This window comes from Martes martes, assembly GCF_963455335.1.
Source record: "Martes martes genome assembly, chromosome: 15".
NCBI lineage: Eukaryota > Metazoa > Chordata > Mammalia > Carnivora > Mustelidae > Martes > Martes martes.
In genome coordinates, this window is record NC_137903.1 from 61,498,770 (window position 1) to 61,525,087 (window position 26,318).

The 26,318-nt window shown below is 43.0% G+C and overlaps 1 protein-coding gene across 1 annotated transcript in view; it reads left to right on the forward strand.

The window, feature by feature from the left end:
• The window catches only part of PLD5 (phospholipase D family member 5), a 393,677-nt gene that overhangs the window by 211,604 nt on the left and 155,755 nt on the right, over positions 1–26,318 (forward strand). The window contains exon 4 of the mRNA XM_080824123.1: positions 13,860–13,971. Coding sequence (XP_080680249.1) covers positions 13,860–13,971 — 112 coding nt within the window. The remainder of the gene's footprint in view (positions 1–13,859; positions 13,972–26,318) is intronic.

The following is a 26,318-nucleotide window of genomic DNA, read 5'->3' on the forward strand; positions in this document are numbered from 1 at the left end:
CTCTCTGCTCGGCAGGGAGCCTGCTTCCCTCTCTCCCTCTCTCTCTGCCTGCCTCTCTGTCTACTGTGATCTCTCTGTCAAATAAATAAATAAAATCTTTAAAAAAAAAAGAAAGAAAAATTCTGATTTAAAAAACGTGGTGGTATTCACTCAATTTAGTGGTACCACAAATGAAAGTTCGGGGAGCCATGGGTCATTCGGGAGAGTTCAAGCCAGGATCCTATCTCTGCACCGTGGGTAGTAGACAGAAGGTAGAGGTGAGTGAGGAGGGAGTGGCTCAGGTTCTTTTTTATCTACTTATCCACTGTGTGACCTCGAGTAAGATGCTGAACTTTAGGCCTCAGTTTCCTCATCAGCGAGACCAGGGTCCCAGAGCCTGCCTTGTAGGCTGCTGTGTAGATCGCACTGGTTAATGTATGTGAAGAGCATAGAACAGTGTTTAGCCATTTTACTATGTGTTTGTTAAGCTCACGAATGTCATTTGTGTGCACACTGCACGCAAATCAGTTTGATTTTACTAACAGATAATGAGTTCGTCTTATATGCCTTACGCTCTGCTGGAAACTGGGATGGTTCCATCAAATTAAAAGAGAAACAGTTTCTAAAAATGTGAAGCTCTGGGTAGATAAGAAGGATTATGCAAATTATCTTTAAATATACAATTGTAGATTTCATTTATTAAGTACAAAATCCTTACACAAACACACAACCGCACAGTCTTGCGTCTGTCCATCTGCTCACGCACACCTGTGTGTGTGCCCAAACACACACTGAACAACTGATATCTCGATTTTTGAACCCAGAGGAAGGCATGTGGTCTTCTCAAACCTGTGGCCACTTCTCATTTTTGCTGATTGTTCAATTGGTTGGTGTTCTGCTCCTTGTTTTGGTTTTAAATTGAAGACCCCTACGCCCAGGCAACATTGAGAGATCTCACCTTGATGTTGATGGGACGCGTTCTGCTGTCTGGACCAGGGTATTGCAGCCGAGTGTGACTTGGTTGGTCCCTCCTGTAGCTTTCTCAGTCCTTGCTAGCGGTATTCTTCCTAATGGACTAAAGATGTGGGCTAACCAACAGCCAAGGACTTCCGTTGTACCTAACTTAGAAACCTCTTCCTTGTCCCATTGGTTTTATAGCCATGTTCATAGCTGGTTCATAAGTGGTATTATTAATGTTTTCTACTAGAATCACTGTATGATTCAAGCTGTCCCAGGAAACCTGTCGTCTGAAGGGGTCAGCTTGGGCTCTGTGCTCTCTGCATCTCTTCCATTCTTCCTGTCTTTCTCACTCCTCCTGTCCCAAAGTGGGTCCATTCCCTTCCCAAGTAGTGAAGGAGACTCCATTCATTCATTCCTCATGCAGACAGTCAGCGTCCACAGTCAGCAACACAGGGGTATTTCTGGAACCAGGAGAATCCTGTTTTTGTCAGGGTCACTCCCATGTAAAAGTCAGAAAAGTACCCAGTACTTTTGCAGCCTCATCATAATGTTTAATTGGAATTTCTTTTTTTTTTTTTTTTTTGCTGAATTTTTTTGTAGTCTAGGGAAAAATCACAACAGTTCCTGCTTTTCATTTTGTCTTAAAGGAGATGAGCATGGTTGGTGGAGACTGGATTCTTGAAGTGATTAAAATTCTTTGAGACTGTTGCAATTAAGAGATTGGTGTATTGTAATTAGTAGGTTGGTGTGAGGCAGCCAGAGAAAACAGAATCTTCTGTTATAACCTGGAAAACACACATTTCATCCTTTGTTCTGTTGTGGAACTGGGGGGGCTTGCTTGCATTTCTACTATATGATGGCCAACTTCTTGCTGTCTTTTTTTTTTTTTTTAAAGCAGGGATATAGGGAAAAATAAAACATGTGTAAATTAATGAATACAAAATTAGGATGCATACTAATGTTCTGTTAGTTGGCTCAGTTTAGAATTCATGATTTTGTTTATTTTCAGTTCTCAGGGTTTGGTTCTGTAGAAAAGGCACCCAAGCAGCATTCCTCAGGAGACCCAGACTCCCCTGGGAGGATTGCAGGGTTTGGCACCAAAGGCGTCTGACGTGACCTGTAGTTTAGTACCTGTGGCCACACTGGGCAAAGGTCATAACTCATCCGATCCTCAATTAACTCATCTATAAAATGGGTATAATAATGCCGGTCTCCTTTGATAGCTCTAAAAATCTGATTTAGATCATGTTTATAAAAGAACAGATAATGGAGCTCATAAAAGAGAGTTGCTGTTTTCATTTTTATTTTTGTTTTTCTGGTGAAGGGCAGTTAGTTTCAAATTTACTTCATATTTACCTTGCTTTCTGTGTCATCTGAGAGCAGGAATAACTTTATGCTGTCCGTCAAGGTCTCAACTTCTGTTAAAGGAGGTTCAGGATGTAGGTGAAGGAGGAAGAAAGAGAAATGTGCGTATTTTCAGGTAGATCTTACCCTCCGGTCCCAAGAGGGCAGTTTTCAACCATGACTACCTGTCAGCATCACCAGGCGTGCTTCTAGAACATACTGATGATGCCCAGGCCACCCCCAGACAATTAGGTTAGAGGATCTGGAGAGGGGCTCAGGCTTTGATACTTTTTAAAAAGATGACTTGGAAGCCAAGATTGAGTATCCCTGTTTTAAAACCACCCCAGCCCAATAAAGTGTCTGGTTCTTGTAGATTTCACGGCAGGCCCACACTGGTCCCTTCCCATCTGGTCTGTGGACCCAGTTTTCTCTATTTCAGTTTAACCCTGTTTGTCCCACTTGTTCTCTCGGCAATGATATAAAATGGTGGCAGCTTCTATTGGAATATTCCTCACCTTCCTGGTCTCTGGAGCATGTGTCATGTATTATTACTGTAGCTTTATTGTCTAGCATGTGGCTTGGAAGAGAAGGGAGCCCAGCGATTGCTTTGAGCTTTGAAACCGTAATTTCCTCTCCATCTCTAGGCTAAATATGATTTCAGTCAAGCTCCTGGTATGCAGTGTCAGCATGAAAATAGCACAACCTTATGGAAAGGGTGTCTCCTTTTTGCAAAATAGGGTCTCTTCCCTGTTCCCCAAAATCAGCACTCAGCAGAAGCTTACAAATGAGCATTCTTGCATTGGAAATGTGGCCACGGAATGATTTTTGCATGGGCCTTTGTTGCACAAATGTTTAGCAAGGTACTGTGTTGTTTGCTGAGGATGCAAAGTCAAATGAGCAATGGTCCGGTCCGTACCCACCATGGAACTCAAAGTTGAGTGAAGGAGATGGAGAAATGGGTGACGAGAGCGCAGAGGGCTAGAACAGCAGTTGAAACCAGTAGTGAGCAGGCTGGGAAGGCTGTCCTCGGCGCTTGGTGGCTCAGGGAGCTCTCCGGCTTCTGGTTTTCCCTCAGCGCTGCTCTTTCCTGGTAAATTCCTGCTGCTTCCCTGTGCTTCTATGCCCCCATCTGTTGAGCGATCCTAATTATGCTCTTGCTTGGTTTCCAATATATTTCCAAGGGAAATCATCATTCTCATATAAACTCATAAGCGCTATGATTAGCAAGAGTTTAACCTCTTTGATTCTTTTTAAATCCAATCATATAGGCATGAATAAATCATGAACCCCAAGATATTCTTCCCAATTATTTGGATTAAATAATGATTTTTCTTCTTAAGTGGTCTTATCTTAGATTTGCTTGCCTAAATGCTCGCCTAAATGTCTCTCTAGACCTCCCTGCTGAGCTTCCTGGGTCCCGTTGGCAAATTTATGTTTTTGCAACTTTCTTTGAAAAAGCATGAGTTGGATTTTTCCCCCTCATTATAATAGTAATAGCATCACACTACAGAAAATTTAGAAACTAGAGAAATGATGAGAAAAACACAATCCACCATGGGACCATCAATAAAACTTTTTTTTAAGTTTGATATTTTATGCATAATTACATACCTATACTCCTATTATACAGAGAAATGTATATCTTGATTTTGAATTTAACATTACACCATAAGCGCCTTTACATTATTTTAACGTTTTAAACCTTATTTTAAATTGGCTGCACGACAGGCAGGGTAGTGAATTAAACTGACGTAGCTCTTTCCTCTTGGACTTGTTATCTATTTTTTGATCCTTCTTTTCCTGAAGAACTTCCACTACAGGAAATACCTTTGTGCAAAACATTTTCTTTTTGCTCATTAACTTGGGATCAGTTCTTATAACTGGGGGCAGAGGGCTAAGGAGGTGAAGCTGTTTCCTTAAGACTGGGGGATTTTCAGGGAGCTTGTAGGGCGCCCTAGTGGTTACGGGCAGGGGGAGCGGGGGTGGTCGGGAGTGAGGGCCTCAAGGAAGTCTGCCTTCGTGCCGTGTGGGGCCCGCCACCCACTCAGAACAAGGGATTGGGACAGAGCGGGAGTTGTCAGGCTTATGTCGTGTGTCCCTCCCTTGCCTGTCACCTCTGCCTTCTCCGAAGCCGAGGGTGCTGACCAGCTGTGCCATCCACCTGCTTCCAGACATGGCTGACCATGCCCCCAGAGTGACATCGCCCACCTGCCCTTTGCAGCTAGAGGTGATGCTGGAGCGCTCCACCTCCCCCACCCCCCCCCCCACACCAAAAGCTACTTTCCAGCTACTGTAGATGTCCAGCTGCCCAGGCCCCTGTTATAAACGCGCTGCTCCCAGTGTGAAGTCCTTGCTATTTCCTGGCTGTTATTGGCAACATGAGCTTATTCACTCTGTCTTCATCTCTCAGCCCCGGACGGGGGTGGCTGTGTTCCTACCCACGGGGTGCGTGATTGTGCTCACCGCCATTAGGCAAGTCCTTGATGAGTAACTGTTCAGGATAATTAAGCCCCTGAGTGGGATGGAACCTGGATTAATGAGTGGCCTGGCGGCTCGCAGGCCTGCCTCGCAGATCCTCTTGCTGGTGGCGGGCTAGTGAGCCTTGTTGCTCGTTGCCCACGAGGCGGGCCTCCGCTGCTAAGACGCTGGACGTGGGGCACTGCCTGACTTCCCAAAGCTGTGACTGATCCCTGACTTCAGGGCGCTTATGAACTCCTGTGCAGGCCACCACTTTCTCGCTTTGGATAAGGAATTCCGTGTTCTACAGCCATGTTGAGAGAGCTTCTGGGGTCTCTGGCCACCTTCCCTGGCTCTGCTGTCTCCCCCCAGCCCACGCCTAGCCATGGAGCTCATCACTGTGCTATCCCATAAATGCCCGAGATCTTCCCATTTTTCCGATTATCTTGGACATGCTCTGTCCCAGTCCACATTGCCTCCCACTGGACCGTGCGCCAACCTGATTGCCCATTCAGCCTCCAGCCCTGCCCTATACTAGTCCTTCTCCAATTTGTCATCAGGATTTTATTATTTTTTTAATGATGTATTTGTTTTAGAGCATGCGTGAGTTGGGGGAGTAGGGGCAGAAGAAGAGCATCTTCAAACAGGCTCCACGCCCAGGGCAGAGCCCAATGGGGGGCTGGATCCCATGACCCTGGGATCACGACCTGAGCCAAAACCAAGTCTGATGCTTAACCAGCTGAGCCACCCAGGCGCCCCAGAGGTTTCTTTTAGAACAGAAAAACAGAAATTCAGTTATGTTCTTTGCTATGTAAAATCCCTCAGATCCACGGAGCTTTCCAGACTGGGTCCAAATTACATCCAGGTTTATAAGAACCTCCTACTTTGCGCTCAGACCTGGACCACTTTTTCTTGCCTTCCTTTCTTTGGCAAACTCTCCCTGTGTGCCCTAGGCTGGGTTATTAGTGCCCCTGTCACATTGTCCCCAGGCCTGTAACTCTTACACCCTGACATCTGACACACTGGGCTCCATTTAATTACTTATCATTTATCTCCAGCACTTATGAAGGTCCCTGACCCTTAGCAAACACCCAGTAAATGTGTTAAATGAAATTGCTTAAAACACCCTTCTCTCTGTTCCGGGCCTCCTTTTATTTGAGAATAATAGCTGATGCTGGGAAATAGACAAGAAAATGACGTATCTTTGTTTATATCCCTGGCAGACTTTGTGTATTTCAGTAAGTATAGTAAGTAAATAAAATTTCAGTTAAGTTTTCTAAATGGAAAAAAAATTCAGCAAATACAGTACTAAAACTTTCAGTAAATATAGAGAGTAAATAAGAGATCAGTCTTGTAGATAATCGAACTAATTGGTTAAATAGAAAACTAGGGAATTGAGTCCAGAGGGGATCCACGCATATGTGGTTTTATGTCTTAAATCATAAAAAAAATCGAGGGAAGTATATTGCTTTGAAAGGACATCGTGGCTTACAATAAATCCTAGTCTTGTTTTCTTGTGCCTGCATCATCAGTTGCTTGGTATCTTTAATCAGTCCTTTGAAACTTAGATTTAAACTTTCTGTGCACATATAGACACATGTGTACACATATGTGCACAGGCAGATAATGGCATCCCTAAGACACAAAGTCTCTCTCTCTCTCTCACACACACACATATTCTGGTGCTTATGTTAGGATTAGGGTTTGGGGGATGCATTCTAGGTGTGGGATTGCTGAGTGGAAGACAGCAATGTCAGAGTACCCTTTCCCCCAGTTGCCAGCGGGAGTCAAGGTTGCCACTCCTAAGTTGTTTCCCATCTCCTGAGTACACAGCTCCCCACATTTCTTCGTGCTTGGCTTCCCATGAAGCATCTCTTCACATCCGCAAGCCTGGCTTTGCCCAGATTTGATTAGGCTTTTGGCTTTTGCTTATTTTTAATATTTTTTGTAGAGTACACCCACTAACCCTTCCCCTCTCGTCTGCATGGCAAATATTTTATTCCAGAATTTTACTGTTTTTCATCTAGTTGGTTGCAATACAATTTTTTTGCAATATAATTTTTTTGTTTTTTGTAACTCTGTATATCTTATATCACTTCTATGTAGCTAACTTGTATATTAGTTTCAAGGCCACTGCAAAGTGCCACGGACAGGTGGCTTAGAACAGCAGAAATTTATTTCATCCCAGTTCTGGAGGTTCCAAGTCTGGGATATGTTTCCCTGGGCTGAGACCTAGGTGTCATCCCAGAGCTGTGCTCCCTCCAGAGACTCCTGCAGCCTCCACTACTGGGGGGGAATATACTTCCCACCCCTTCCTGCATGTGGCAGCTGCCAGCGTCCCCTTGTGTCACTGGCTGCTGTGTCACTTCAGTCTTCAAGGCTGCCATCCTCAAATACCTCTGCTCTGTCTAGCAGACACCCTGCTAGGGGTGGCCATTCCCCTCTGCCTCTCTCCTACAAGTACTGCTTGTGTCTAGGACCCTCTCCAATGATCCAGGATAATCTCATCTCCAGATCTTTAATCATACCTGTGAAGATCCTATTTCCAAAGAAGGTAAAACTTACATCCTCCAGGTGAGGACCTGACATCTTGGGGGGTCATTATTTAGCCTCCTATAGCTAAGCTAAAGTTCTCCCTACTCTTAAGACTGTACTGTACATACCTGTACTTGCATAGTTTTTTCTTGAAAGTGTTTGTATGATTTTTGGTTTTGCTTTTGTTTTGTCGGGTTTTTTTAAAGATTTTATTTATTTGGGAGAGTGAGCAGAGCGAGACAGTATGTACTGAGTTGGGGGAGCAGCGGCGGGAGAGGGAGAAGCAGACTCCCTGCTGAGCAGGGAGCCCAATGCTAGGCTCGATCCCAAGACCTTGGGATCATGACCTGAACCCAAGGAAGATGCTTAACTGACTGAGCCACCCAGGTGCTCTTGTTTTTATTTTTTATTTATTTATATTTTTTAAAGATTTACTTCTTCATTTGAGAGAGAGAGTGGGCAAGTGAGTGGGGGGAGGAACAGAGGGAGAGAGAGAATCCCAAGCAGACTCCCCATGGAACAAGGAGCCCAAGCTCATGGTGCTCAATCTCATGACCCAAGATCATGACCTGAGCTGAAACCTAGAGTCAGATGCTTACCCGACTGAGCCAGCCAGGTGCCCCAGTATTGCTATGTTTTTATTCTGCCTGAAACATACTTTTCTCTGTGGTATAATATAAGGGTCCTTTCACTTACGCCAAATTAAACTACCTTATCTTTTTCAGACTGAATTAAAATAACCACTTTATCATTGATAGAATTGTGTGTATTCCACTTTTGGATCCTCTGTTCCCTTATCTGTTTATCTGTACCTGTGCTTCTATCATGTTGATATGATTACTGTGACTTTGTAATGTTTTTTTATAAGGCCGAAGGCATTTACACTTATAAATTTCTCTGACACCAGATACTGCCTTCATTTCATGGCTTTGCTGTGAAGTGCTCCACTATTTATAGCTTTCTAGAGAATACAGAAACTCACTTTTCTTTTCTCCTGTGATGTACAGATGATCTAAGAGTGAATTTTTAAATTTTCAAGTAGATAGGATATGTTTTACGTGTCACGCGTTATTGGTCTGTTTTCTCATTTTCTTAGATTACGAGTAAAGAATGAAGCTGGTAGAACATCTCCCTGCAACTGGTTTTCTTAGGTTTTTCTTTAAAAGCCGTTACAGAACAGATTTTTATAATGTTCTCAGGACAAACCGTCGTATGGAGGGATTTGATATATAGAATGAGAAATATGTATAAATGTATACACATAATCAAGTTTACTGATAATATTCAATTTCACATATTCTCATTTATTCCTTATTAGATCTACCCATTTTTGAGAGACCTATTTTGAAGCATTATATTGTGGTTGTGTTTTAATTGCCTTACTGTTAGCTTTTGCTTTATATATTTAGCTGCTATGTTCTTTGGCACATACAAGTTGATAGCTGTCACTACTCCATAAATCGTACCATAACAGAATAAGGCCCTACTCTTTCCCATCTAGTACTTTTAAGCCCTCCTAACTCTTACTCTAATTTTTACTGAGATTCTTTGTCCTGTTGGCTGCAGATCAGTGTTCCTCAACTTCTTTCCACTCTCACCTTAATAAGGAGACTCTTTACACATTTTTTCCCTAAACCTACCACCCCGTGAGATTCTAATACCACAGATACATTGTGTATTTATTGTATTTATATGTGTCTTATTTATAAAATAAACTTACACACACATGAACCAACTCAATCCCTTTTTTTAAAATTTTATTTATTTATTTATTTGATAGAGAGATCCCAAGTAGGCAGAGAGGCAGGCAGAGAGAGAGGGGGAAGCAGGCTCCCCGCTGAGCAGAGAGCCCGATGCGGGACTCGATCCCAGGACCCTGAGACCATGACCCGAGCCGAAGGCAGAAGCTTAACCCACTGAGCCACGCAGGCACCCCAACGCGATCCCTTCCAAGTAACAGTGCTTCCCACTGAGAATCACGTAATAGGTTCTCAGTACAACAGAAGAACTTCCCCTGTAATGTGTCGGTCCTATTTCAAGAATCCTTCTTTGGCAGCTGCGTCAAGCACATACCATCTTCTACTGCTCATCACGTACTCTGCTCCCTTTCGTCCTCCTCAGTGGTGGGTAGTATTATTTACAGTCTGATTAGAGTCTTTCTTTGAATATGTTCCTCATATGGGTCATGTAGGTAATATAGTCTCTAAATCTGTATATATCTGCAAATATTTCTTTCTTTCTTTCTTTCTTTCTTTCTTTCTTTCTTTCTTTCTTTCTTTCTTTCTTTCTTTCTTTCTTTCTTTTTTTGACCCTGGCAGGTAAAATCTTTGGGTAAAACATTCCCTTGTTCTAGTTTATTCTTTATCGGAGTCTGTGGCCACCCTGTACTGGCTTAATGCTGCAGGTGACTGGCTCCATGTGCATCCGATCCATTTTGCTCGGGAGGTAACTTGTTTTGTTTTGTTTTTGGCCAGAAGTTTGTAAGAATTCCTCTTTCTCCTTGGTATTGATCGATTTCATAGAATGTGCCTAAGTGGGTCTTTCGGCACTGCATTTGCCTTCATCCTTCAATTATCTTTTCAACATGTAGATTTAGGCCTTTCCTCAAGTGGGACAATTTCTCTTCTGTTACTTGAAAGCTTATTCTTTCTGCCTCTTGTTTTCTTCCAACACATCTATTAGCCACGTGTTGTGTATCTTTGATTTATCTATCACCCTTTTCTTCCCTTATTACCCTTATGTTTCCGTGTGCGTGCCCCTATGTGCTTTGAAATATTTCTTCCGTTAGATCTTCAAGCTGTAATTTGGGTCTCGACAGTGGCCATGCGGTTCTTTAATTCTACTTCTAATTTAATTCTAAAATCATAAGAGTGTTAGTCCCAGCCAGACTTACCTGTCTTTGCATACTACGTTGTGTTGTAGCTCCAGTTCCATATTCTCCAGTAGCCTGTCTCATCAGGTGCTTACTGTGTCCAAGTGTCTTCTCTCTTATTGGGCCCCTTACATGCATCTATATTTGACTTTATCAGATTATTAGTGGCTTCTTCCTTTTAGGTGAAGAAGGGGCAGTATTAGGTGGTTAACTAGATCCCCACCCCCTGCCCCCTGTACTTCATACTCCAACCCCTAGGCAGCCTGCCTGGGCTTAATCGGCTTAAATTGCTCAACACGCCTCAACCACTGACTATCTTCAAGATGATTTATTTAACTTGGAAATTTTGCCTAATGTTTCTCACCAGAAAGAGCACATTTTTAAGTTAGTTTGACCCTTGGGGGCGTCTGGGTTACTCAGTCATTAAGAGTCTGCCTTTGGCTCAGGTCCTCATCCTGGGGTCCTAGGATGGACCCCCGCATCGGGCTCCCAGCTCCGCAGGGAGTCTGCTGCTTCTGCCCTGCTTGTGATCCCTCTCTCGCTTTTTCTTTCTCTCTGTCAAATAAATAAATAAAATCTTAAAAGAAAAAATAAATTAGCTGACCCTTGAACAACACGGGGATTAACGGGGACAACACACTGCATAGTCAAAAATCTGCATGTAACTTTGGACTCCCCCAAAACTTGATACTGATAGCCTCCTGTTGACCAGAGCCTGACTGATAACAGAAAGAGCCAACTAGCACATACTTTGTATGTTATATGTACATTAAAGTAAGCTAAGAAAATATGTTAATTAAGAAGATCCTAAAGCTGGGAAAACATTTTTACAGGACTACCCTGAATATTGAAAAAAAAAAAAAAATCTGCATATAAGTGGACCCAAGCAGCTCAAACTCCTGTCATTCAAGAGTTTCTGATGTTTAAAAACCAAAGGGGCTTTTGTATTCCTTTATGAAAACTCAGTGAGAGGATTTAACTCAGAAAGCAGTGAAGCCCGGGCACCTGGGTGGCTCAGCGGGAAAGCCTCTGCCTTTGGCTCAGGGTCCTGGGATCGAGCCCCGCATGGGGCTCTCTGCTCGGCAGGGAGTCTGCTTCTTCCTCTCTGCCTACTTGTGATCTCTGTCTATCAAATAAGTAAATAAAATCTTAAAAAATAAAAATAAAAAAAAAAAGAAAGCAGTGAAGCCCTCAGAGGAGATCTGTCTCACTGTTTCATACTCTGTCTGTTTCATACCTTTGTTACTACATTCTGAATGTCTTAGCAAAAATGTGCAGGTAGGAAGGTAAGACACTGTAAACAGGGGAGAATTTCACCCACCCAGGCCCAAGTTCATTACAGTAAGTACTATAATTAACAATTTTAAGAATCCTTGGGGTAAGTCATCAGCACGTACTAACAGGAAAAATTAGCTTTATTTAATGACAGTCTGCCAGTATCTGTGAACTTGGGAGTTTCTATTTTCATCTATGTTTGAGAGCTCTGGTCTTCATTTTAAATCTCACAAAAATAACATAGTGGGAATCAGTTTAAGGCACACAGCCAGAAATACAGATAGGTTAGAAGATCTCTTACATTTCACTGGTGCAAGATCTATTGTTAACTAAGAGCAGGGGAAAAAACATGCATTTGTGTAAAAACAGGGGCCCGTTACTGGTGGGGTCTCCCAAAACACAAAGCACATAAGCCTTTTCTCTGTGTGAAGGGAAGAATACAGACAGTGTGACCGTGAGGCTGGGCTCCGGAAATCCAGGCCCTGCAGACATCCCCGAGCCTCCAAGGGTGTGTGACAAGATTACAGTATGCAAGTCTGTGGGGTACCAGAGCTGACGAGGAGGAAGGCTGCGTCGGTGATAACCCCGCAGGAGAACCACAGCTCCCCGCTACCTGGCTGTCCCTCTCCGTCTCTATCTGAGCCCCTGGCTGCCCGGCACTCCCCGCTCCCGCAGGGACCCTGAAATCCACGTAGACCCTGCGATCTACAAGGCGGCTGCTGCTTTCTTTCTTCCCTCCTCTGCCTCTCTGTGTGTTTCCCTCTTGCTCAACCACTGCCCCCATCTCTTTTAAATAAATAGTGGACACCAGCCCGGTACAGTCATTCCACCCCTCCCCGGAACACTCGCTCTGCGGGGAGCCTGCCTCCAGGCTCTGGGTGCGGAGTAATTCATGAGCTCCACTTTGGGCCCCCTTGATTTCCATGCTTAGAGGAAGGGAGGCTCCCGTCCCTGCCGTGGGGTGCAGCTCCCACTCCGCCCTCTGGTACTCAGGAATGAGAGAGCATCGGCCGTCTGGGGCCCCGCTCCAGGCTACAGCAGGGCTGGATTATGCCAAACATTCCCCCCTGCTATGTGGCCCTAGGACTGTCCTGCTGGCTTGCTCTCCTTACCCTCCAAAGTCTTGGACTTTGGAGTCTTGGATCTTTGGCTTCTCTGCTTTCTGAGGCTGAAGTGCAGGAGTCCTGCGCCACATCCACATCCTCCCTTCCCTCCCATCCTTTGTACCGAATCATTATTAACGGTCCATTCTTATCAAAGCAGGATAAGGCTTTGCCACCTGGGGGCCATTAAGACCAAACCTTATTGCCTGTCTGACCCCGCAAGGCATTTGAGTCTGTGGCTGAATAACAAAGTTCTCCAAAATCAATAAAAGAAGCCCAGTTCCTTTTATGATAGGAGAGGGAGTCTGTGAACGCACACGAGGGAAAATAAACAAGCTAAGGTTGCCACCCCCTCACCTGAGACGGTGTAATTGCTGAGGACCTACCCCAATGCAGTCTCCCGGAGATTAAAATTTCTTATAAAAATGTAATGCTTGTGAAAATCTTATGTAAGCAAAAGCTTTATGTTTTATTTTGTATTTTTATTCCAGTCATTTTTGGGTTGTGCTAGTAATGACAGATGGCTAGGGCAGAGCGTTAGTTGAATTCTGTAAAAGGGGTTTTAAACCAGAAGGTGAATTCAGGCAAATCACCGGTAAGTAGCCGTGACTTTCCCCATCAGAGCTTCCACTGAAAGGATACTTACCTACTACTAATTCCTTTAATTCTCACAAAAAACCTTTTAAAGTACATGTTATTTTTATCTACGTTCTACTGAGGAAGAAGCTAGAGATTAGTGAGAAGACACACAGCTTATAAATTGGAAAACCAGCTGGAATCCAGGTCTCTCTGGGCCCAAACACAACTTTATAATAGTCTCTGCTGCCTCTTCACGTGTAGGTACCATCAGAATTCATGGAAAAGGAAAAGAAGAGTAGATTTGCACTGTAGCATTGAACTTGGAATTGCAGTGATTGTCACTCGGAAAACATAATGTAATCTGTGTTCATGCTACTGCTCCGGTTCTAGAACACTTCTGAAAGAATTTTCCATGAACGCTAACTGCTGAAATGCTTGCCTTTTAAAATTTGAATGAATAGGGGCACCTGAGTGGCTCCGTGGGTTAAGCCTCTGCCTTTGGCTCGGATCATGATCCCAGGGTCCTGGGATCAAGCCCCGAGTGGGGCTCTCTCTGCTCGGTGGGGAACCTGCTTCCCTTCCTCTCTCTCTGCCTGCCTCTCTGCCTACTTGTGATCTCTGTCAAATAAATAAATACAATCTTTAAAAAAAATTTGAATGAATAGTTTTAATTGTTAATGAGTTTATTTATACCTATCCTAAGCAGCATACTTTAGGTTTTCTGACTTTCCTCATCTCTGAATATTTTTTCCTAGGGTCAACGGCTTTTTGAAAAGTTGCTCCAACTGACTTCGCAAAATATTGAAATCAAGCTAGTGAGTGATGTGACCGCCGACTCAAAGGTATTAGAAGCCTTGAGATCAAAGGGTAAGGCCAAGGTCTCTGTGCTATTCTAGCCCCGGGGTGGGGGGGTTCCCTGAGGACAACTCTCATTCTGCCTAAAAATAATATGTGATTTCTTGATGGTCAGCCCATTGCACAACGTTCACTTCTTGTTTTTCCTTTGAAAAATAACCCAATTAAAGCCTGTAAATGAGAGACCTAATTAATCAATACTACTGGGAGGTTTTAAATAGTGTTGTTGCATATTAGTTGTTGCAAAATAATCTACTGGCCATTAAAGGATAATTAACTAGAAAGAAGACTCTTTTTCTCTCTGAACATTGCAATGATATGATTCAAGAGCCACTTCTCATTCGAACAAACATTGGATTTCTGTTTTTCTCTTGCCCTTCAGATGGAAATCCTCCTCATGCCCTGTCTTCTTTTAAAATAGTATAGTCAGATGGAGGCGTCTGTGAAACCCAGCCTAATTCCACAGAGAATATCATTCACAAGCCACTTTGCGATTTGTCTCCAAATCCCACGGAGACCAGGAATCCTTAGGAAATAACTTTCTTGACTTTGCTGTGTCTTCACTAACACAACTGTCCCTTCCAACTACTTCTCACGGGTTTATCAGAATGTTGGCCCTGTATTTACTACTGGAGCTGTAAGCCTCTCAGTGGAAACGGCAGGTGTGGGCCCATGAAAATGCTCGAGCTACCCGGTGTCCCCAGGAGAAGACGAGGCTTTGGCCCCAGGGAGCAGCGTTGCGTCTCCCGTGTGTGCTATTTAAACATGCTGGGCGGTGTTGCTTGTTATCTTCCCTGGATTATTAAGTGAAAACACTTTCTGAAAAATGTACCAGGCTATGAAGCAAAGGGTTGAGTCCAAGTAGTCTTTCCATCTGCAAGAGAAAAGTTGGAAGCAATAAAACCTAAGGGAAGATGTAAATACACAGAATACATAAGCGTGGTCGGGGTCAGGTGTATTGTTTTTCTATGCATGGGAAAATCAGGGTCACTTAGGAGGTACTGTTAGGCACAGGATAATATTTTTGAAACTAGAAAATACATAGTTCAGTGGATTAACGTGAATTAGAAATGTGTTCTTTTTTTAAAATTGTGTTATGTTAGTCGTCATACAGTACATCATTAGTTTTTGATGTAGTGTTCCATAATTCATTGTTTGCGTATAACACCCAGTGCTCCATGCAATCCGTGCCCTCCTTAATACCCATCACCGGGCTAAGCCATCCCCCCACTCCCCTCCCCTCTGAAACTCTCTGTCTGTTTCCTGGAGTCCACAGTCTCTCATGGTTCGTCTCCCACTCTGATTTCTCCCCTTTCATTTTTACCTTCTCCTGTTGTCCCCCATGCTATTCCTTATGTTCCACAAATAAGTGAAACCATGTGATAATTTACTTTCTCTGTTTGTTTTATTTTACTCAGCATAATCTCTTCTAATCCCATCCAAGTTGATGCAAAAGTTGGGTATTCATTCTTTCTGATGGCTGCCTAATATTCCATTGTATGTATGGACCACATCTTCTTTATTCATTTATCTGTTGAAGGGCATTTCATCTCTTGCACATCTCCTTGCACAGTTGGGGGATTGTGGCCATTGCTGCTATGAACATTGGGGTGCATATGGCCCTTCTTTTCACTACAGCTGTATCGTTGGGGTAAATGCCCAGTAGTGTAATTGCTGGGTCATAGGGAAGCTCTATTTTTGACTTTTTGAGGAACCTCCACACTGTTTTCCGAAGCGGCTGTACCAACTTGCATTCCCACCAACAGTGTAAGAGGACTCTCCTCTCTCCATAACTTCTCCAACATTTGTTGTTTCTTGCCTTTTTGATTTTTGCCATTCTAACTGGTGTAAGGTGGTATCTGTTTTTAATTTGTGTTTTGTTTGATTTGTGTTCTTACTTTTCGTGTTGAGAAAACATGAGATTGGGTTCCCACTACCTGAAAATCCATGAGCTGCCACATTTTTAGGAATGGATTACTTTGGGCTAACTCTGGGTACCCGTATTTGCTGATAAATTTCCCATGGTGTCTACTTCCATACAAACACACCCCACGTATACACAACACTTATATACACATAGACACCACATAAGACACAAGCGCACCCCACGTATACACCCACACCCCAATCTCTTCTTTCACCTGAAAGGAATGGAGTATTGTATGACAACTGTATGTCAATTATAACAATTAGAAAAATATATATACCGACTGTGAGGACTGAGGGGTATGTCAGGTGCTGCTGAATATTTGGCACCGAAGATGTTCATTCACTATAAATGAATTTATGGGTAAAGTCCTTGACTACGGTTCTAGAGTGAACTATGAATTCAAGTTTCATTATAACCGTTGCTTCTCACAAAGGAATTTCACAGCAAATTGGGTATATTACTACAACTTCGGCTCTGTTAATGTGTGATAGTTCTTACCAAAACGGAACAGATGATTTCCCTTTACAATCAGAGTAATGAACAGGACCCTAATTTCCTATCGCTATCCCCTGTGTGCTTCTGGTAGGCCTATCTGACGACTTTCACTGTGCCTAAATGTGGCACCACACATGGTCATCCCAGTGACTATATTTCTCTCATCCTCTGGCAGAGACAAATTAGATAATAACAGTGCATTGTGGAAATATTTGTTACGAGACCGTTTTATTTAATGAATTAATTTTTATAAAATCATTTTCAATCTGGGTCGGAATACCCTTCTTTAGGTTTATCGTTTCTTTTTTTATGGAGAGATCCTGGTCTTCTGGTGAATTTCCAGGAAGGTCTGGCCAGAAATAGCCCACGAATGACAGATAAACATGAGACTAGCTATCAGCGACTTCAGCTGTGAGAAGTCACTGGGGATAGAAGCTGGTCACGTACACGGTGAGAAGGGGTGAGTGGGGCTTCGCCAGGCAGTGGCAAGGATTTAGTGCGGGAGTGGGCCCAGCAAGGGCGTGGCTGGCCCGCCAGGCCTCCGAGGCCTTCCTGGAGGCGGGGAGATCCCAGTCGCTTACCGATCCCAGCTCCCCACATCCCCCCACCCCCGCCCGGGATCTCTCCTCCACTCACAGGACTAAGACATCGGAAAGGTCACCCCCCCAAATGCCTCACACTGTGGCCCGGCGGGTGGGGTGCATTTGAAACCCTATGCTCAAGAGGTCCACGAGCCCGGGGAGGGATTTCATTTTAGACAAGGCTCCCTGTCGGTTCAGACAGTTACACCACTGACTGACCGTTAGCACTCGTCCCCGTAAGCGTCTGAAATGCAGCATGTTGGCTTAGCTGGCGCTCTTCCTCTCCTCCCTTCCAGCCACAACCCCTTGATCTGGGTTCCCACGTGCCCAGCCACTCCTGGGCCCATCCACGTCAGAGAAGGCACTGTTTGGATGTGTGGGAAAGGACCCCATAAATGGTTTTTCATAGATGTAAACTTGTTCTCTAAATCTGGAGGCCTTTCGGATGGCTGCGCGAGTTTTGTTTCTGGATTTTATCCGCTCCCAGTTGTCTTGGCTGGAAGATTAGTCAGAAAGCGAGGAGGTCAGAGCTGAACGGGCGGCACATGGGAAATGGCTTCTGGCTGCCTCATTGCCCACCGACAGCCTGATGTGATGTGGGATTGTCACCAAGTCCTGCTCCTTCCTACACTCCTGCCACCCGTGGGGCCCACCATGGCTGCAGGTGACTTCACCGGCCCTGCTCTTGTCTCCCAGCAGGTGCCTTGGAAGTCTCACCTCTCATCCAACCACACCAAGGCTGTTTTGTACTATAAACCCTGTTGGGTTTTTTTTTTTATTTCTAGCTGTGTTTTTTAGTCATATGCAAAATATTTTTTCTCAATCATATTACTGCATTTTTCTAAGGCTGTGTTTTTTGGAGCAGTTTGAGGTGTACAACAACATAGAGGGGAAGATATGGGGATTTCCCAGGTACCCCCTGTCCCAACACACACATGGCCTACCCCATCACCATCATCACTCACCAGAGGGGGAGGTGTGTCCCATGGATGAGCCTATGTCGACACTTCATCGTCACCCAAAGTCCACAGTTTCCCTTGGATTCATTCTTGGTGTTATACATTCTGCGGGTTTGGACACATAGGTAGTGACGTACATCTATCATTATAACACCGTACAGAGTGTTTTCATGGCCCTAGAAGTCCTCTGTCCTCTGCCTAGCCATCTCCCCACTTACTGCATTTTTAATCCTTATAGTCTATTATTGTTGCAATGAAATATATAATTAATAAATTTTTGTCTTTCAAAACCATAGCAATTCAGTGTATGTTCTAGAATATGACAAAAATATTTGTTCCAATAGCCTACCAAAAATTAAGACTAAAATAATATTAAAATAGAAAATATAAATTTCACTTTGGGAAAAACCAGGCTTTGACTCGTTCACTGTCAGACGATAACTCTTTAATAGAATGACTCATGATATTAAAGTCAGAAAGGATTTAAATCTGTGATCTAGAAATAAAGTCCGCATGAATTTTAAAAAAGTGCTTGAAACTGTTCAGGGTCCGAATGTCCCTTTCACTCTCACTTGTACCGATTTCTCTTGTTGGCTTTCCAGAGAGCTGAATGATAGTTGTGATTTCCCAAGTACAGCCTGCTTTCCTGGGGCTTTGTTTCCTAACACGTACTTTTCCTTGAACTTGAAATACTCTCTCTCCTCTCATCAATTGGCGAGCTCCTGTTCATCCCTCAAGGTCCATTTTAAGCCTCACTCATAACATCGCCTTCAGACCTCCTTTCTCTTCCACAGTTGGTCTTACCATCTTCTTTTCCTCCATTGTGCATTCATTAGTCATTCAACAACCACTCCTTGAACATCTGACAGGTGCCAGGAAGCTGGCCTTGAGAGCTAGAAAACCGACAAAGGTCTGAGCCTTCTGCAGACTTCGGAGAGTTTACAGTTTGCTAGAGTAGGTTGCCGTGAGGGAAATAAAATGATCAAGGAATTCTTGAAACATCCACGCAGAGTCCAAGTTTTCCGGAACACTTTTGGCGTCTGAGTCATGCATGCCTATGTCTTCCACCTGGCACCGTCGGCACCATCAAGATGCGGAGGGTGCTCTAACTTTAGAAACAGACGCTCTACTATTGTCTCTTTTCTCTGAGCAGACTTCCGTTCTGCTTGTTTCTGAACATTATCAGGAAATGTCAACGAAAGATAAATTCTGACAGTAACCAGGCCGCACAATCCTTCCTCAAAGAGTCCTTGAGTGTTTTGCCGACTGAATATTAAGAAACTTCGGGAGCCCTGTCACACCACCAGGAGTAACAGCCAAGACTTGAAGTGACAGCTCAGTCACAACGAACACCCGCTCTCAGCAATCATAAAAGGCATCCCAACGTCAGCGTTGTTAAAACGTAGAAACGGCAGGTTTTAGAACCCGTGTCATAGGGTAGTGAAGGTTACTTTAAAATTCAGCAATAAATTTCAAAATCCAACCGAGAAACCCGTAGCTTTAATACTTAAGTTAAAACCGACCATTCCTAGTACTGCACGGAGGGAGGGGGCTTCTAGACCATGCCTCTCGTCCCCGGGATTCGTTCTGGGGCAGTAGCCATCCTCTGAACAGAAATTCAGAAAATTCAGGCTCTGCTCGTGCTTCGGGAACACCAGGATGTTTTTACCAGAACTCTTGATGGCAAGTGCCTTCGGTGATAGGAAATGTTTCTGTCTGAACAAACAAACGAACAAAAAGAAAAACTGTGCTTTATGACTTGAAACGGGGAAGAGGTTATGCAAACCAGATTTTTATACCAAAGTTTTATGGGAAAACAACATCATGAAATCAGAAACCCAAAATACACCAGAGACAAGACAGCCTCCTGGGGTAGACAAAGACGAAATCAGAAACCATATCCAAAGAATACAGCATTATGAAATCGCAACCCAAATGAAAAGAGAACTGGTCATCCTAAAAGCTTGGTTTTGAAAAGGAGAGGACTCTAAAACACTCATAACTGGTAGGTTAAACTCTGTCATGGATGCTGCTTGGATGTCCTCATTGCCGGTGATCAGCCCAGCTACGCAACAGAAAGAAATTCACCCTAGAGTTTGGGGGGACCTCCGGCTGGACCTGCGCAGTGGGCCCCTGTCTTCTGATGGTGTAGCTCATTGTGGGCTCAGGCCTGTTAGCCCAACCCCGGGTCAGCTGGTGTTTCAAGCTCTCAGTCTGTTAGAATCCAACCCTTCTCCCTCTTGATCCCTTCTTTTGTGCGCACGCAGACATACGGGAGATCAAACCTTCAGCGTAGACCATCCTGCCTGAAGATGCTTGTGACGTCATTAAGGAGATGGTAGCAGACCTATTTTCTTATGGAGTTGTATTTCGTTTAGCTAGAGCATTAAGGTGTCAAGAATGTCTTCCCCTCTGGTTTCTTTGGATAGGTGGGTAGATGGATAACTGATAGGTAGACAGACAGATTTTCAGATCTTAGCCGTAGCATTAATGTGTCAAGAATTTCTTTCCTCCTTGGTTTCCTTAGCTATATAGATAAATAGATGGAAACATGGATGGATGGATAGACAGATCTTCAAATCTGCTATGAGATTTAAAAATTCTAGGCTTCACAGTGTGTTTTTTTTTTGTTTGTCTGTTTTTTTAGATTTTATTTCTTTATTTTGACAGACAGAAATCACAAGTAGGCAGAGAGGCAGGCAGAGAGAGAGAGGAGGAAGCAGGCTCCCCACTGAGCAGAGAGCCCGATGCAGGGCTCTATCCCAGGACCCTGGGATCATGCCTGAGCCGAAGGCAGAGGCTTAACCCTCTGAGCCACCCAGGCGCCCCTTTCACAATGTTTTTATCCACGTTGTTTCATTTCTGTTACTCTTTGTGAAGGCAAAACAAAGCATGGCCTTTGATTGGACTCTCGACTTCTGTGTTGGCCCCCAGCCTCCCCCTCCCATGTGCTCCTTTTGTGAATTTATTTTTTATTTTGTATTTTTTATTAACCTATAATGTATTATTAGCCCCAGGGGTACAGGTCTGTGAATCACCAGGTTTACACACTTCACAGCACTCACCATAGCACATACCTTCCCCAATGTCCATAACCCAACCACCCTCTCCCAACTCCTCTCCCCCCTGGCAACCCTCAGTTTGTTTTGTGAGATTAAGAGTCTCTTATGATTTGTCTCCCTCTCAGTCCCATCTTGTTTCATTTTTTTCCCTACCCCCAAAACCCCACTTTACCTCTCAACTTCCTCATATCAGGGAGATCATATGATAATTATCTTTCTCTGATTGACTTATTTCGCTCAGCATAATACCCTCTAGTTCCATCCATGTCATCACAAATGGCAAGAATTCATTTCTTTTGATGGCTGCATAGTATTCCATTGTATATATATACCACATCTTCTTTATCCATTCATCTGTTGATGGACATCTACGTTCTTTCCATAGTTTGGCTATTGTGGACATTGCTGCTATAAACATTCGGGTGCACGTGCCCCTTCAGATCACTACATTTGTATCTTGTAAATACCCAGTAGTGCGATTGCTGGGTTGTAGGGTAACTCTGTTTTCAACTGTTTGAAGAACCTCTGTGCTGTTTTCCAGAGTAGCTGCACCAGCTTGCATTCCCACAAACAGCGTAGGAGGGTTCCTCTTTCTCCACATCCTCGCCAGCATCTGCCGTTTCCTGGCTGGTTAATTTTAGCCATTCTGACTGGCGTGAGGTGGTATCTCACTGTGGTCTTGATTTGTATTTCCCTGATGCCGAGTGCTATGGAGCACTTTTTATGTGTCTGTTGGCCATCTGGATGTCTTCTTTGCAGAAATATCTGTCCATGTCCTCTACCCATTTCTTAATTGGATTATTTGTTCTTTGGGTGTTGAGTTTGATAAGTTCTTTACAGATTTTGGATACTAGTCCTTTATCTGAGATGTCATTTGCAAATATCTTCTCCCATTCTGTTGGTTGTCTTTTGGTTTTGTTGACTGTTTCCTTTGCTATGCAAAAACTTCTGATCTTGATGAAATCCCAATAGTTCATTTTTGCCTTTGCTTCTTTGCCTTTGGCGATGTTTCTAGGAAGAAGTTGCTGCGGCTGAGGTCGAAGAGGTTGCTCCCTGTGTTCCCCTCAAGGATTTTGATGTGGATTCCTATCTTGCATTGAGGTCTTTCATCCATTTGGAGTCTATTTTTCCGTGTGGTGTAAGGAAATGGTCCAGTTTCATTTTTCTGTATGTGGCTGTCCAATTTTCCCAACACCATTTGTTGAAGAGATTGTCTTTTTCCCATTGGTCATTCTTTCCTGCTTTGTCAAAGATTAGTTGACCGTAGAGTTGAGGGTCTATTTCTGGGTTCTCTATTCTGTTCCACTGATCTCTGTGTCTGTTTTTGTGCCAGTACCATACTGTCTTGATGATGACAGCTTTGTAATAGAGCTTGAAGCCTGGAATTGTGATGCCCCCGACTTTGGCTTTCTTTTTCAACATTCCTCTGGCTATTTGAGGTCTTTTCTGGTTCTATACAAATTTTAGGATTATTTGTTCCATTTCTTTGAAAAAAATGGATGGTATTTTGATAGGGATTGCATTAAACGTGTAGATTGCTTTAGGTAGCATAGACATTTTCACAATATTTATTCTTCCAATCCACGAGCATGGGACATTTTTCCATTTCTTTAAGTCTTCCTCAGTTTCTTTCATGAGTACTTTATAATTTTCTGAGTACGTATTCTTCGCCTCTTTGGTTAGGTTTATTCCTAGGCATCTTATGGTTTTGGGTGCAATTATAAATGGGATTGACTCCTTAATTTCTCTTTCTTCTGTCTTGCTGTTCGTGTATAGAAATGCAACTGATTTCTGTGTATTGACTTTATATCCGGACATGTTACTGAATTCCTGTACAAGTTCTGGCAGTTTAGGAGTGGAGTCTTTTGGGTTTTCCACATAAAGTATCATATCATCTGCAAAGAGTGACAGTTTGACTTCTTCTTTGCCAATTTGGATGCCTTTAATTTCTTTTTGTTGCCTGATTGCTGAGGCTAGGACTTCTAGTACTATGTTGAATAGCAGTGGTGATAACGGACATCCCTGCGGTGTTCCTGACCTTAGCAGAAAAGCTCTCAGTTTTTCTCCATTGAGAATATTTGCAGTGGGTTTTTCATAGATGGCTTTGATAATATTGAGGTATGTGCCCTCTATCCCTACACTTTGAAGAGTTTGGATCAAGAAGGGGTGCTGTACTTTGTCTGTTGAGAGTATCATATGTTGAGAGTATCAAATGGTTCTTGTTCTTTCTTTTATTAATGTATTGTACCACATTGATTGATTTGTGGATGTTGAACCAGCCTTGCAGCCCTGGAGTAAATCCCACTTGGTCGTGGTGAATAATCCTTTTAATGTAGTGTTGGATCCTATTGGCTAGCATTTTGGTGAGAATTTTCGCATCTGTGTTCATCAAGGATATTGGTCTGTAATTCTCTTTTTTGATGGGGTCTTTGTCTGGTTTTGGGATCAAAGTAATCCTGGCCTCATAAAATGAGTTTGGAAGTTTTCCTTCCTTTTCTGTTTTTTGGAATAGTTTCAGGAGAATAGGTATTAATTCTTATTTAAATGTTTGGTAGAATTCCCCTGGGAAGCCGTCTGGCCCTGGGCTCTTGTTTGTTGGGAGATTTTTGATGACTGCTTCAATCTCCTTACTGGATATGGGTCTGTTCAGGTTTTCTATTTCATCCTGGTTCAGTTGTGGTAGTTTATATGTCTCTAGGAATGTATCCATTTCTTTCAGATTGTCAAATTTTATGGTGCAGAGTTGCTCATAATATGTTCTTATGATTGTTTGTATTTCTTTGGTGTTGGTTGTGATCTTTCCTCTTTCATTCATGATTTTATTTTGGGGGGTCTTTTCTCTTTTCTTTTTGATAAGTCTGACCAGGGGTTTATCAACTTATTATTTCTTTCAAAGAACCAGGTCCTAGTTTCATTGATATGTTCTGTTGTTTTTTTGGTTTCTGTTTCATTGATTTCTGGTCTTATCTTTATTATTTCTCTTTTCCTGCTGGGTTTAGGCTTTCTTTCTTGTTTTTTCTCCAGCTCCTTTAGGTGTAGGGTTAGGTTGTGTATTTGAGACCTTTCTTGTTTCTTGAGAAAGGCTTGTAACACTGTCTATTTTCCTCTCAGGACTGCCTTTGCTGTGTCCCAAAGATTTTGAACTGTTGTGTTTTCATTGTCATTTGCTTCAATGAATTTTTTCGGTTCTTCTTCAATTTCCTGATTGACCCATTCATTCATTAGTAGGATGGTCTTTAGCCCCCATGTATTTGGGTTCTTTCCAACTTTCCTCTTGTGATTAAGTTCTAGCTTCAGAACATTGTGGTCTGAAAATATGCAGGGAATGATCCCAATCTTTTGGTACTGGTTGAGACCTGATTTGTGACCCAGGATGTGATCTATTCTGGAGAATGTTCCATGTGCACTAGAGAAGAATGTGTATTCTGTTGCTTAGGGATGGAATGTTCTGAATATATCTGTGATGTCCATCTGGTCCAGTGTGTCATTTAAGGCCTTTATTTCCTTGTTGATCTTTTCCTTGGATGATCTGTCCATTTCAGTGAAGGGGGTGTTAAAGTCCCCTACTATTACTGTATTATTGTCGTTGTGTTTCTTTGATTTTGTTATTAATTGGTTTATGTAATTGGCTGCTCCCATGTTAGGGGCATAGATATTTTAGATTCTTAGATCTTCTTGTTGGACAGACCCTTTGAGTATGATATAGAGTCCTTCCTCATCTCTTATTATAGTCTTTGGCTTAAAATCTAATTGATCTGATATAAGGATTGCCACCCCAGCTTTCTTTTGATGTCCATTAGCATGGTACATTGTTTTCCACCCCCTCACTTTAAATCTGGAGGTGTCTTCAGGTCTAAAATGAGTTTCTGGTAGACAGCATATTGATGGTTTGTTTGTTTTTTTAAGATTTTTTTTAAGATTTTATTTATTTGTCATAGTGAGACCACAAGCAGGCAGAGTAGCAGGCAGAGGCAGAGAGAGAGGCAGGCTCCCTGCTGGACAAGGAGCCCGATGTGGGACTCGAACCCAGGACCCTGGGATCATGACCTGAGCTGAAGGCAGAGGCTTAACCGACTGAGCCACCCAGGCATCCCGGGTTCTGTTTTTTTATCCATTCTGATACACTGTGTCTTTTGATTAGGGCATTTAGCCCATTTACATTCAGAGTAACTATTGAGAGAGATGAATGTAGTGCCATTTTATTGCCTGTAAGGTGACTGTTACTGTATATTGTCTCTGTTCCTTTCTGGTCTACTACTTTTAGGCTCTCTCTTTGCCAAGAGCACCCCTTTCAATACTTCCTGTAGAGCTGGTTTTGTGTTTACAAACTCTTTTAGTTTTTGTTTGTCCTGGAAGCTTTTTATCTCTCCTTTTACTTTCAATGATAACCTAGCTGGGTATAGTATTATTGGCTGCATGTTTTTCTCATTTAGTGCTCTGAATATATTATGCCAGTTCTTTCTGGCCTGCCAGGTCTCTGTGGATAAGTCTGCTGCCAATCTAATGTTTTTACCATTGTATGTTATAGACTTCTTGTCCCCGGGCTGCTTTCAGGATTTTCTCTTTGTCACTAAGACCTGCAAGTTTTACTATTAGATGACGCGTTGTGAACCTATTCTTAATGATTTTGAGGGGGATTCTCTGCGCCTCCTGGATTTTGATGCTTGTTCTCTTTGCCATATTATGGAAATTCTCTACAATAATTTACTCCAATATACCTTCTGCTCCCCTCTCTCTTTCTTCTTCTTCTGGGATCCCAATTATTCTAATATTGTTTCGTCTTATGATATCACTTATCTCTTGAATTCTCCCCTCGTGGTCCAGTAGTTGTTTGTCTCTCTTTTGCTCAGCTTCTTTATTGTCCATCATTTGGTCTTCTATATTACTAATTCTCTCTTTTGCCTCCTTTATCCTAGCAGTAAGAGCCTCCGTGTTTGATTGAACCTCATTAATAGCTTTTTTGATTTCAGCTTGGTTAGATTTTAGTTCTTTAATTTCTCCAGAAAGGGTTTTTATTTCTCCAGACAGGGTTTCTCTAAGGAAGGAAGATTCCATGCCTTTTTCGAGTCTAGCTAGCCCTTGAGAATTGTCATTCTGAACTCTAGATCTGACATATTACCAATGTCCGTATTGATTAGGTTCCTAGCCTTTGGTACTGCCTCTTGTTCTTTTTTTTGTGGTGTGTTTTTCCACCTTGTCATTTTATCCAGATAAGAATATATGAATGAGGGGCTCCTGGATGGCACTGTGGGTTAAAGCCTCTGCCTTCAGCTCAGGTCATGATCCCAGGGTCCTGGGATTGAGCCCCATGTCAGGCTCTCTGCTCATTGGG